Consider the following 13,877-nt stretch of genomic DNA (forward strand, 5'->3'; position numbering starts at 1 on the left):
TTTTAGTTTTGTAGTCATTCCATGCTTAAGCCTTAAACATGCTTGTGAAAGTCACCTCCTCTCACAGTAACCTTCCATGTCAGAGACTCAGTCATGTTTAAAGGAGGATAATTGGCTTCTTAGAACATGACACATGAGGTGGTCAGATGTAATGGGATAAAGTAGATGAACAGCCTTTTTGTGTTTTGCCAAATTATTTTATGTATGTCTTAGTAGATCATGTGTGTTGTGGGTTGGGGTTTTTTTCCCGTTTGGCCTTCCCTGTGTTGTCGTCCCGGTTTTCTCCCTAGTCTGGTGTCATAGATTCTGTCTTATGTTTCCCTGTGTGTGTTTATGCTTCTGCTTTATTGTGGAAGTCGGCTTCCTGTCTTGTCTTGTTTAGTCTAGCTTTACTTTGTCTGTCTGATTGTCCTGCCCCGCCCTAATGTGACCCACCTGACGTCTCACCTGTTCCCCATTACCTCGTTACCTCTTGTATTTAACCCCAGTGTTTCCTTTATCTCTTGTCGGATCATTCTGGTTGTTCACCCGTCTTAAGTTGTTGTCCATTATCCCATCCTCTTTCAGTCACTCTGTTTTCTGATTTGTACATGTCCGGGGACAGTGACTTTTAAATAAAAGTTAGTTTTGTGTTAACAACTGATTAATAACTTATCAGAATCAAGCATTGAATTGTTCTGAAGAGAATCACCATGTATCTAAGAATTCATTATATTTCCCACCCCTACAAAATATGTACAAAAATTCACTATTTCACAAGTAAGAAGTGCATTATTCAATGTCTCAAAAAACAAACATCCCAGTCTCTAGATGCGTTGTTACGAGCTTAGCTTCTGTGACTTTCTTTTAGATCAATATTGGGCTTGTTTTTTTTTCACACAAGAGATTTGTGTTAGTTTTGTTTCTCTGTATGCTTCTCCCTGAAGCAGATAAAGCTGAGTTTTTGAGCACTGAACTATTATTAAATTATACTAACAATGCTTTTTGCTGAATTAAAGCTTGATAGTTAATTATTCACTCAAGTATTTTGTTATAGAACATATGCAACATGTCACTTTTTAGAATTAATATTCAACTAAATAATAAACAAAAAATGAACAGATATGAGAATATTTGTGGACATCTAGGTGTTATGTTAAGTTTTACTTTATTTACCCTCCCTCTACTACTTTACCTGCAGTCTGGAATGTGATGTAATTTGTCGGCAACTTTAATAAGCTCCATTGTATTCTGGTACAGTCTGCTGCTGCTATTGTGCCTGCAGAAAAGGAAATTGTATCCTCTTCTATGATGGATATTGTCCTGTGTAAACAATGGTGGCAGCGTTTTTTTGGACTTGGGGTTTTGACAATCTATACCAAAACCTGGTTATGCCTGAGGTCTTAGAATTAGACAGGAATACAATGTCATTCATTAATGAAAAATTCATAAAATCTTTGAAATTTACAAATTATGATAGGTTCGCAAATGCAAAAGACATAACTAAATAGCATTTAACATTTAGCATTTTGGACTGTGTTGAGGGAAATGTTTGAATGGTTGTTGTTTAAAAAAATAATAAAAATAGTCCCGACGTTGTCTTTTTAATAGTTTAACTGAATCTGGGAGTTGACCTCAGCCTGTCACCAAAAATTGAAATGAACTTTGACCCTTGGAAATTGACTCACACACCATCATGTCATCATGATTAACTCAAAGATAGTGGAGCACATAAACACAGCTCTCAATCTCCCATCACAGGGATCTTCAACAGGGGGTCCGTGACCCCTAGAGGGTCTTCAGAGTTAATGCAGGGGGGCCTCCAAATTCTTTAATTTTTTTCAAAAATTTAAAAAGTCTTAACATAAATCTAACACATCAAATTTAGGTTCCCACTCATGATAGGGTTACTGGCCCATAGGTAAGGTAGTCACTAAGCTAGCCATCCACAAATACAGATAATTCACTGTGACACATGTATGTTAAACATTAAAACATGATTTATAACATCGCGGCAAAATTATTTAGGCTATTTTAATAGCTCAATATTCTATACAAAAAAAGGTATAAAAGGTTTCAGGCCGTCCTACATGTTTTTAAGGCCCAGTTTAATATGCAACTTCATGTGTATATCATACGTATATATGTATGTATATATGTACTGTATATAGGGGGTCCCTGCAACTGTCCCTGCTCCGTCCCTCTCTTAGTTAAGGGGTCATTGGCTAAAAAACATGTTGAAGACTTCTGTCCTATCACATTGTTGGTTCTACACATCAGTGTTGTTTTTGCACACTTTAGCTCATAAACCCTGCTGATGATATCCTCTCCCTCTGTTGTATTTGCCTCTCATTCCATCAGACAGAACACAGAGTAGCCTAATTAAAATTAAAGCAAACCCAGCTGTGGCTTAATAACCAAACATCCCACAGGTGCCCTGATACTTCTGAGCGACACACGGGGACACACTCGTTACAGCTCAGGTGGCAGGGGGTCGCTTTAATAGCCCAATCACAGATACAATCAATGAAACAAATCATCCGTGCTGCTAGTTAAGATCTCAGAAATACAGCAAATAAATGCAGACTGGCTCAGACAGTCAGGTTTAACACACACACAGATGCACACACTTACTGAGCACACAGGTACTATCTCTCTGTTCTGTCTCTCATAATCACACACAAACAGTAAACACATTCAACCCACACAGGATATTAAACCTCTGGACTGAGGGAGATAAACACATTCATCACACAATCACTCTTTCATTCTTTATCAGTGTCCACCTCTCTGCTAGAAACCTTCACACTTTACCTCCCTTCCTACTCCTTCCTTTCCCTCCTCCCTACTGTTTTATTTCTCCTGAGCCCATATCTGTTAAAGCCAATGCCGATTTATGATCTATTAACAAGGCATCTTCTGTTCTGTCCTTCGTCACCAGTCACTACTTCCATTTCCTCTCATCCTGACAGTAACCCCTCCTATTCTACACCATCTCCTCCTTTACTTGCTCCCCTCCCCACTCTGCCTTTAAATCTAATTTCACATCTAAATGTTTCCCTTTTACGTTCTAGCCTTTTTAAGTCTCTCTATTAATTATCTTCTTCCTTCCCTTGCTCCCTTGACACAACTGGTCCTATTAATCTCTACATCTATGCTGAACTTCTCCTTGATCCATTGCTCTTGGGGTCATGTGTGCACTACATGTGTGGGCTGATTATGTAGAATGATGGAGCACATGTTATCAGCGAGGCTGCCACAAGAGCATTGTTCAACCTGGATCCATCGCAACAGCGCCGCATGCAGAATAGTGTGTCTATTTCTGTGTGAGATTATACTGGGCTGAAGCCAAGTGCTACTGAGTAGCCATTAGATCCAGGTCCAGCAGGCCGAGGGGACAAACAGTAGTGTATTCCCTCAATAGGCTGACACTAAATGGCTAAATCAGTTTAAAGCTACTGTAACTAAACCCAGCAAGAAAACTCACAGTGGGTAGAGGGAAAGAGGACACTGGGAGGAATGACAGTAATCCCTCCCCCATTGTTAACAAGACTGAAAAGCAGTGATCCTCTCTCTCTCTCACACACAAACACACACACAGATTTCCTCAACACACTCTTGATCCCTAGAACACAGTTAAAGCCTGTTTTACTGTCCTTATGTATACATGTCATCACACTCAAACCAGCATCACAGAGAACATTTAGCCTACTTAAAGCACTGTTAAAAGAAAGAATAAATAAGACAATATTTCACTTGCAAATCAAAAGTGGAAGATTAAGCAATGGAAGAAACCTTCTCTTGATTCAGTAACCTACACTGCGGTTTTGCCACTTGCGGGCTTTCTTGGCCTGGAAAACCCAGTTAGACTGTACAAACAGGGTAACTTACGGTGGCTAATGTTAGCTTGCTTTAGCTATATAACGTAACTGCTAGCGGCTAGCCTCAACCAAGGAAGAGAAGAAATGCAACACCCCGTAACTCAAAATTCATATTTTTGGGGTTGTGTGTTTTTAGCTAGCTTGCTAACGCTATTCACTGGCATACACCTGGTACCAACTGATGTTGTTGTTGCATGGTGTGTGTGAACCATGGATTTGAACCCTAGCTTCCCTGTGCGGACGGGACGTCACCGAGGCTAGCAGTTGATGGTCAGTTAAAAGCCGAAAGTCACTTCCAAAATGACCGCTTGTAAAACCAGTCTTGTTTTTTGTTTATACACTTAAAGTGAGTGATACAAATAACGAGTAATGTATCTAATTCCTGTGGCTTTGGAGTAGGCTACAAAGTGAAGTGCAACATAACTTACCTTGTTTGCTGTTTTCTAGCTGCTTGTGGCAGCTGCTCAATTGACTTCAGAGAATCTTGGGGAATTAAAGTAACATTAGCCTAAATTAAATTAGCATTTTCCTGTTCCTGATCCTTATGGCCAGTGTATGCTGTTCAGCCAAAATGATATATTCTTATCTTATTTAAAGTCTGGCTTTAAATAAGATAAGCCTACTTTTAAATACTTTGACACTGCAGGTTTTCATACTAGGGTGATTTAAAATACAGATTGAGTGGAAGCCTATAGATTTTTTTTTATATCTGTGTGTGTTTTTGGTATATTATTTAACTTAATCAAAGAATGAAACAAGACTCTGTTTCTACATTGCCTGTTTCTTGCCTCAAATGTAGCCTATCGAGAAACCCATTTTAGTGTACTAGTTTAGCTGTAAAAATGAGAAAGTTTAGCTTTTCTGATGGTGCTTGTTTAAGGCTCCACTATTCAACACGGCTGCATGGTCACGGTTACAATAAACTTGCTTATTTGACAGCTTAACAGTAGGCCTATAGGCTAATATGTTTCTGGAAATATTTAAGGCACAAAATAGTCAATGCAGTAACAGAATCTTGATTCATATTTGGTCAGCGCTGCCTACCAACTGCATCCTAAATGGTAGAAACATTCAGTTTATCAGAGAGATTGTTTTCCTTTGTGAAAATGCATCTGAAACAGCAAATGTTTGATGGTTTTACTGTAGGTTTTATAGTCTGAAACCCCTGGAGATGCTGACATGAACCCTCACGTCCATCACATCAGCAGGGGATGACACCGTTATTTACAATTTCCATAAATTATCCTTATCCGCCAATACACTCATACAGCTTGCTTCTATCTTTGCTGCTTTGTATTCCTAGCACAGATCGATTTCTCCGGGTCACATTGATGGGAGACTTTTAATTTCCAAATGGAAGAGCTAGAAGAGTAGGGCGTGTGTGTCAAGACAACAGCGCTGATAGGCCCGTAACCAAAAAGCCTATGTAAAAGCGTGGTGTTAGGCAAAATTGTTACAAAGTGGTCCAAGGTTAGTGTATACTGTCAAGGAGATATTTTGTCTAATTTAGATGTTTTTGAAGAATCCTTTCATCCTCCTGTCTTATGATTGATTTAATTTTGGTTTTATATGAATCTTTAAATAGTCAGTGATGTTTAGCTGTTGATAAGAATCATCCTAACTGTTCAACTCATCAATGTACAGAGCCGAACAGCAATTTGTTGAAGATTAATGCCGGCTTCATTTACAGTCATTTCTAAACATGAAAGTGAGCAGTGAGAATGCTGCATCATGAAGTTGGCAGTGAGCCCATCCCTTAGGCTCTTATCAATGCAAAACGTGAGCTTCCTCAATCATTCTATTCTGTCATAACAAATCATGGGATCAATCAACGTGGGAGAAATTTACATAATGTTGCTTATATCAGAGATTAAACTTTGGTGCAAACAAGGAATCAATTTAGATGTCATCTTTTAGGAAATGTAAAAAAAAAACATACAAGGGTGAATTCCATCAAAAGCTATTTGATTTCTGATTTGCTTTTTGGTCTGGTTTCAAGATTTTAGGGATAATGTTCAATGGTTTGTGTGAGGGTTTTATTTGCCTTATCATCTGGCCAGATACAGTTTCTCACTCCCATACAACTTTGTGTATCTAAAAAAGCATACAGAGTGTATTTCAAAATCAATTTAGTCCCATTAGTGATAAAAGAAGTAACAGTGATATCGCTAAAGAAATCACAAAACAGCTTTGTGCAAATTGCCTGTTGCACATATGGGGATAAAAACAAAAAGAATACAGTGTTGTGATTGGTTTTCTTGAATCTTGTTTCATTATAAATTCTACACAGCTGCAACAAAATAAAAAGATACATCAACACACCACAGAGGTCACAACAGCGTACCACAAATATACAGTTTACAGTACAGAGAGAGAAATAAAGCACTGAGAATATCTCATAAAAAAGCATCCTAAATAAAAATCACTCTTCTCTTAGAGGAAGTGAAAAAGCATGGGAAAATTAAAACTCAGTAGTTCCAAAATTAAGAATCCCCCTTTCTAGAAAAAACACTTTTATACCACAACATTTCATATAAAACATTAAAAAGCAAAACACAATGTCCCAAGTTCACTTATCTATCTTTGCCTGCCATCACAGGTTTGCTAACAGTGAATATGGCAAGATCAGTAGACAGACATTACAAAATAAAACAAGCCTTTTGGGCGGAGATAGTGGTTTGAGGTGACATTCTTTTTAAAATCAAGGCCATTGGTTCCAGTGTACAACAAAGTTAAAGGGCACGTCAACCCGCTATCAAACCTCTCTGGTCGGCCAACAGTGTAGGGTAAAAACAGAAAAACACTCCTGCTGTGACACTCAACAACTCTTCCATTTGGCATTTATAAAAAGTACATGAAATATTCCTCCTACACCTTCCCTCCTTCCCTTCCCTGCTTGTATCAAACAAGAGTGAACCTGTGCCAGTGATTTCTCCTTAAAGGTGAACCTGTGACTACTATGCTGCAGACCATGTAAGTCCCATTTAGTTGTCACAGGCAAAATGACAACACAGCAGGCCACAGTTTGAGATTGTTGACCAAAGACCATTTCACCACCACTTTTACAGTGAAAGCTGATGATAATTGGGCTTTCTGAGCAGAACCGTAGCATGCTGCACTTATGAGAATGGTTTCATCCCGAAGTAGAGGACTGAAAGGTAGCGAAAGACTCTGTGAGAAATGAGAGCAATTATGGTCCCAACACCATCCCAGTCCAGCAGCTTAGTAACCACAAAGACTTTAAACTAATGCACAGTACACCCCCTGCTTTGTAGACATGGTAATCGTAATATCTGAATTTATATAGAAAAGAGGAGAGGAAAGTGAACAAAGTGAAAAACAGTATGCCGGAAATGGCAAAAACTAATTTACAACCTAATAGCTTGCCTGTTTGGTGGCTTTTTAGCTGGATTTAAAAAACGCAAGCAAATTAAGCGAAAGGATTGGCATTATTAAATGCTTGAGCTGCTTCTACAGAAAGCTATTTAGGGATATTGGGGAAAAACAACAACAACAACAAAAACATTAACAGTTGGCAAATATGCAATTAAGTAAACAGCACTAACGCAAACACAGAGCTTCTTTGAGCGGAAATGTTACAGCGGTGTGTGCCAAACAGTGTGTAGAGGGATTAAATCTTGTGAGCGTAAATCATCACTTTTTATTGAGGTGAATCAAAAAAGAGAATGGCACTGTGGGATAATCTTCCCCAATATACCCAGCAGAGAACACCGAATTTAAGTGCAGACTCCAAGGCAGAATAGACTTTCCATGTGAAACACTTGCATGTAGACACACACTCTGAAAAGCAGTGTTTCATTTGGGGTTGATGAGAAAGATTCTGCCACTGTGTTTGGATTGTCTCAGCCACACTTTGCTATGCAACTCTATTCTGCTGAGGAGTCGACAAAGGATGTGATTGGTGAGGAAGAATCAAAAGCAACAATGATAATAATAATCGGATCCAGTGATGCACATGTATGGTTTTACACCTGTAGTAGCATATTTGGATGGAGTCTCTTAAAACAAATATTTAAATGGAGAAACTCCATCTAAAAAAGCTCTACTCCAGGTTGTAAAACAAGTATAACCAATGCCAAATATGGTGCTCCCCGAGGTCGCCAAAAAAAAAAAAACGTTCATGTTGTTGTCCCCCCCAGTCTCGTGTAGTTAATAAAAATGAGCTCTGTTGTCTTCATAACTGTTCTCCTTCTTCCCTTCATCCCTCTGTCGGTTACTTTTACTGTCTTGTTTCATCACTGTCAGAAAGAAAAACACAAAAAGAACAATGTGACCAATATGCATCATTATAGATGGATATCTGCTTATAATGAGAAGAAATGCACTAATTAACAGTCGGTAACTTTTTGCCTTTAGAGTACAGTAGCATTACATTAAAATAATTCATATTCACATAATATATAACACTGTATGAATTGGTCAGGGTTTCATTGCTGCTGTTCATATATAATTATATAATGTTTTCCTCATCAACATGTGCAATACAATTGGTATTCAGGTTATTGGTCAATATGTGAAATCTAAATTATTAAATAACCGAATGCTTGTAGAACAATATTTTCTTCCATTATAATACTTCTGAAGGTGTTTTGGGTGCAATGTCATGTGTTCTGCAGCTGGCATTTTAAGCTACTTGTGTGTTTGGTATAGTAAGACATTCTCCAGAATAAATCTGTTAAATCAAAATGAAATAATAAATTAACAAATAAAATTAAACATGTCTATAGCTGGGGCTGCCTTTTAGAAGTCATCTTAGGGGATGCTAATTTTTTAGTGACATCTTAGGGAAGAAACGTCACTTGATAGCATATGGAAAGACTGACTTTTACTTCTTCATTTTACTGTATCCATTTCAAAGGCAAAGAAAATGTGTCTGCAGTCTCCCTGCAGTTCTGAAATGTCATAGTCTTGCTGTCAGTCGGTTCAGAAATCACATAAAACAAGACTTGCTTAAACTGGCTTTTACAGTCCCGTCAAATATGCCACTACTATAAATTTCATGCTGAAATGTTTCACATTGGTGATGACATTTTCACATGACTCTGCTGCAGCTGTCACACTCCATCGTTTGATCTGCAAGGACAGCTTCCTCAGACCTGCTCTATTTGAACTAAACTGACTTTCGACTCTCAATCAGCATGACTGAGGTGTCTGAAGATATTTCTGCTGACTCTAAAGCTTGTGTTTATGTGTAGCTGATCACATCCACTATGCAGGATCTTTGTAGGCAGGTTTATGTCTACATAACCACTACAATATATCCAAAAAGGATGTCTGATTATTATACTGCTTTGTAATTTACTATTGCTTTCTGCTACACATCCGAATAATCGGAATGTAATTCATGTACAGTAATTACATTTACCAGCCAAATTGAAGTAGTTTCCCCAAAACATAACCAAAGGCTTTTTTTTCCTGTGATAAGAATCTTCATTGTACAGGCCTGACCACAAAAAGTGACCGATGAGTGATGAAGAAATGTGACTAATTGGAAACTACTTTAATGTGAGAAGTTCTTTCAGATCAGAAATGGCTTTGTTTTTATCCACTGCACTGTCCTTGATAGCAATAAAGTCGTTGACTGCATATCATTAGTCCATAGCATCATGAGTCACATTCATGAATGCAGAAGCAAGTAAGCTCACTACTAGTCATGCTTTGCAAAACCTTCCTCCACAGTGCTGCGGAGGAGGATGGGAGAAAAACGCTAAATGCTTTTGGTGGCATTGTATTGGTAGAACATTTTGTTCAAAAGAGGAGATCAGGAGATCTGAGGAGATCTGAGGAGCAGTTAATCGTGGTCCTCATAAATCCACTGGAGATTAAAATGCCAACACAAAGAAAGCGTAAGGAAATTGTTGGTTGAAACTGGTTGAAAAGAGGCGTACAATCTCAAAAGGTGCATCTGGCAGAATTTCCGTCAGCAATGGAGCAATCCCAGAAGTGGAACATCAAGGATTTAGACTAGCTCACTATTGACCAAAACCCAGGTCTATGACCGTTAACCCCTTGATGCCTGTGTCCATTGGCCTGACCTGTTCTTTGGCCGGTCTCTTGTTAAGGAGACCGGCCTCTTCGTTGGCCTTGTCTGTCTTCATCTCCACCACAATGTCGCTGTTCACCTCTCCACTGGCCCTGCAGAGAGAGCCGGAGAGAAAAAGGAAGAACAATGTAAGAAAATTGAACTATTTGCACAATCAAGGTGGAGGTTGGGCCAACTTTTTTTTTTTGGACCAACTGCCACTTTGCTCATTTGAAAACCATGACCTCTCTCTATCATGGGTGGGCCAAATTCTCTGGGTGGGCAAAGCAGAGAAAGGGGAGGTAAAGGTACATCAGCAAGGTTCATGACCTCAATAGGGGCAAGAATCCAGATCGGCCCATCTGAGCTTTCATTTTGTCAAAGGTAGAGCAGGATACCCAGGCCTCGGTTTACACCTATCACCATTTCTAGTCACTGGGAGACCATAGGCAGGCCGAGGGAATGCATATTAATGTTAAAAACCTCACAAAGTGACATTTTCATGCTATGGGACCTTTAAGGTTTCCAAATCTACAATGTGATAAAACTGCTCTTCTTGCTAATTAGGATATCTTGATTTAAATATAACAAACTTCAAAAACTATCAGACTGAAAACACTCAACTCAGGCAAAAAAAAAATAAAATAAGGAAAAAGTCATATTTTAGGTTAGTTATCATAAATGGACCAAATTCACACAACTTTTTAGTCTTGGGTAGTTGTTTCTTTTGTTGCACCAAAATATGGCCTTTTCTTTGACAAATAGGGAACCTCAGCATGTTTCTCTGCATAATTTAATGGAGTGGAGCAATCAAGACTATTGGTATACTAAATTTCACATAATTTAATCTATTCTTCTGTAGAAATTTGGCATTTTTTTCTCATCCAATAGTCTCGTAATTCCTTGTAATTTGCACCCATCTCTAACTTTTTTTAATTTGATTTATTTATTCATAGAATTATTGATGCTTCTATTTTATGTGCAATATTCTTCTCTTTGTATTGACTTAATTTATTTTGTAAAGAAATTGTACACACGCTAGAACATGCCACTTCTTTTATCATCACTGTTTTCTTTGTAGAGCCCATCATAAATCTACTTCAGAAGAGTTTGATTCAAATCTTTTTTTCACAAGAAACATCCTTACAAAAGCATCACAGTGTAGTAGTACCTTCTGTGGTTATTGAGAATCAAAACCTGCATTGCTCCCTTCTCTTCCTTCCCTCACTCCCTCCTCCCCTCTTCTCTACTCACACTTCCTTCTTGTCCTTCTTGCTGCAGGGCAGCTTGCTCTTCTTGTTCAGGAAGTAGATGAGAGCCACCATCAGCAGGAGCAGCAGAACGCACACCACCACGGCTATAACCACCCCGCTGGAGCCTCCCTGTTGCTTGTCAGCTATAGCGCCACAATGGAGGGACACATGGAAAGAGGGATGGAAGAGTGGAGAATTGGTGGGATGGAAGAGGGAGGAAAGAGGAAGGAGGAAGACATGGAAGGGGTGAGTGAAGGATTGATCACAGTGAAAGAGGTGGGAGGAAGAGGGGGAGTTTTTGATTTTGAAAGAGCAGTGGTAGTGAGAGGGGAATCAGGGTGGTGTTTTCATTGGTCGGGTAGAAGAGAGGAAGGCAAGGGGAGGAAATAAAGTTAATTTGGGGTACCATTGGAGGAAGAGTAGAAGTGATGGGTAGGGCAGGATGGAGAGAGGGAGAAGATGGGTATCAAGATAAATACAAAGGATGGATGGAATGGAGAGGAGAGGAGAAGGAGGGGGGAGATGAGTTAGTGTAATTTTTGAATGCAATGACTGAAAAGTGATTGGACCCAAAAACCGGGTCTGTATACTCACAGATAATACTAGACAGCTGACCAGAGCCAGAAAACAACATGGAACATACCTACCCGTCCATCTACACTTGTATTATTATACTTGTGAGGACATGACACTACAATGATTTGATGTTGTTTGACATAAATCAACACCACTTCATACAATTGCCATTAAGAATCCTTATTTCTAATTGGCTGGTGTCCCTTAACAGCTAGCCTGGCTCTGCCAAATGGTTAAAAGAAATCTGCCAAGCATCACCTCTAACTAAAGATTAGATTAGATTTAAAGTTATTGTCATTGTGCAGAGTACAAGTACAAAGACAACGAAATGCAGTTTGCATCCAACCAGAACTACAAAAAAGTGCAATGCGATGTTCAAGTATAGACAGGCGGTGCATAGGCAGGACAAGAAATACAGTGCAGTGTTATAATAGCAGAATAAATATGGCTTTTTAACATGAACAGTGTATGAACAACCTGTACTGATATGTGCAATGTAGTAGCAGGGACATTAAAATAGTAGTAAGAATAATATAGATATATGCAGTGTAACAGCTGAATTTATATTAGAAAAACAGAGTAAATTTGGATATTTTGTATGAACCATATAGGCAGATATTTACAGTATGTACAGCTATGTGCGGTGTGGTAACATTATGAGAGCAGTAAGTAAGTAAGTAAAGCTCACTATTGCATGTTATATCAATTTTGTTTAATGGTGGCCATGTGGTGTACTATTTCTTGATGGGGAGGAGTGACGTCCTGCAATCTCCACTGGTTGCGTGGCAACTTTAATGTGATGAGAAGAGTCCAGGTAGTTATATGATGGTATGAACATTCCTAACAAATTGGACCTCAACATGAGTTAAATTAGCTGCAAACAAACTTGAAATATTGATGCAAATTTTTAATTGAAATATTGATGCAAATTTGAATATAATTGTATAATTGTGTATAATTGTGTGATTGAATATAACTTCTCTCTTTTTTGACTGTGATGAGTGGCTGTGTTTTGCTGTGTCCAAGGTGGAGGAAAGCTTATTTTCCTCCGTATTGTCCATCTAGGTTCTTATGTTAAGAAACCTTTCCATTAAAAGCAACGTAATAGTAAATTGACAATTTGGAGGTTTTGGACAAAACAAGGAATGTGGGGAAGTCAACTTAAGCCTTTGAATATTGTAACAGTTGTTTTTTCACTCTTTTCTGACATTTAAGAGACCGAATGAATCATTGATTAAATAAGAAAATAATCAGCTGATCAATCGAAAAGAGAAGTAGTTTTTAAACTTCAAGTGGTGATGGTTAGTCATCACAATGTAACTTCCTTTTTAAGTCCTAATATAAAGTCTGTCCTCTTCACTATACTAATACAAGTATGGATAGACAAACACATTAGCTGTTGTAAATAAACAATTATAATTTGTGTGTGCACACAAAGACATAAATACACACACACACACACACACACACACAAACACATTGACTTCTAGTTCTAGACGAATGCCAAACACATGTGAATAGGGTTAGCGATACAGACCTGACTTAAGCACAGGGTTTCCAGAGAGCAGCACTTTGAGAGAAAGAGAGTTTCTCAGTCTCATAGTATAGCAAGCACCAATCACAACACACACACACACACACCACAAAGAGCATACGCACAGAAAAGCTAAGGTTACTAAATCCTACACACACAACACCCCGGCGAAAAGAAAAAGTGTGAAATAAGAAGGTAGTCGGAAAGAAGAGGTGACCAAAAAGGAGACACAGTGACGAAACAAAGAGAGGAAAGGAAGGAATAGAATAGAATATATTCCTTTATTGTCCCCAAGGGGCCACAAAAAGTTGTAGTAGGATCCACAAAATATAGGACAGACATCATACAAAGGTGACAAGAGAAGAAGAATAACAATTTACAATATCCACAGTGTTCGGTAGCAAGAGGGCAAATATACAAGATTCCAGTACAGCTGATGGACTCTGTTTGTGTGTGTGTGTGTGTGTGTATGTGTATGTGTGTGTGTGTGTGCGTGTGCGTGTGCGTGCGCGTGGGTGGGTGTGTGTGTGTGCGCTGGGGCAAGAGGAGATGGAAGGAGGGGGATTGCTAAGTTACAGGGTCTGTACAACAAAGAGTCCTGAGAGAAGAAG

General features: G+C 38.7%; 1 protein-coding gene across 5 annotated transcripts in view; it reads right to left on the reverse strand.

The window, feature by feature from the left end:
• Positions 1–6,099: 6,099 nt before the first annotated feature.
• bcam (basal cell adhesion molecule (Lutheran blood group)) overlaps positions 6,100–13,877 on the reverse strand; it is a 50,276-nt gene continuing 42,498 nt past the window's right edge. For 3 of the 5 annotated variants that reach the window (XM_034873231.1, XM_034873232.1, XM_034873230.1), the window contains 3 exons: positions 11,158–11,299; positions 9,917–10,016; positions 6,100–8,119 (listed from right to left, as the gene is read on the reverse strand). In XM_034873231.1, the coding sequence (XP_034729122.1) occupies positions 8,117–8,119; positions 9,917–10,016; positions 11,158–11,299 (245 nt within the window). In that variant the 3' untranslated portion in view covers positions 6,100–8,116. Of the gene's footprint in view, positions 8,120–9,916; positions 10,017–11,157; positions 11,300–13,269; positions 13,303–13,877 lie in introns of all 5 variants that reach the window. The other 2 variants (XM_034873229.1, XM_034873228.1) reach the window with 1 other exon arrangement.

The sequence above is a fragment of the Etheostoma cragini genome, chromosome 6 (genome assembly GCF_013103735.1).
Source record: "Etheostoma cragini isolate CJK2018 chromosome 6, CSU_Ecrag_1.0, whole genome shotgun sequence".
NCBI lineage: Eukaryota > Metazoa > Chordata > Actinopteri > Perciformes > Percidae > Etheostoma > Etheostoma cragini.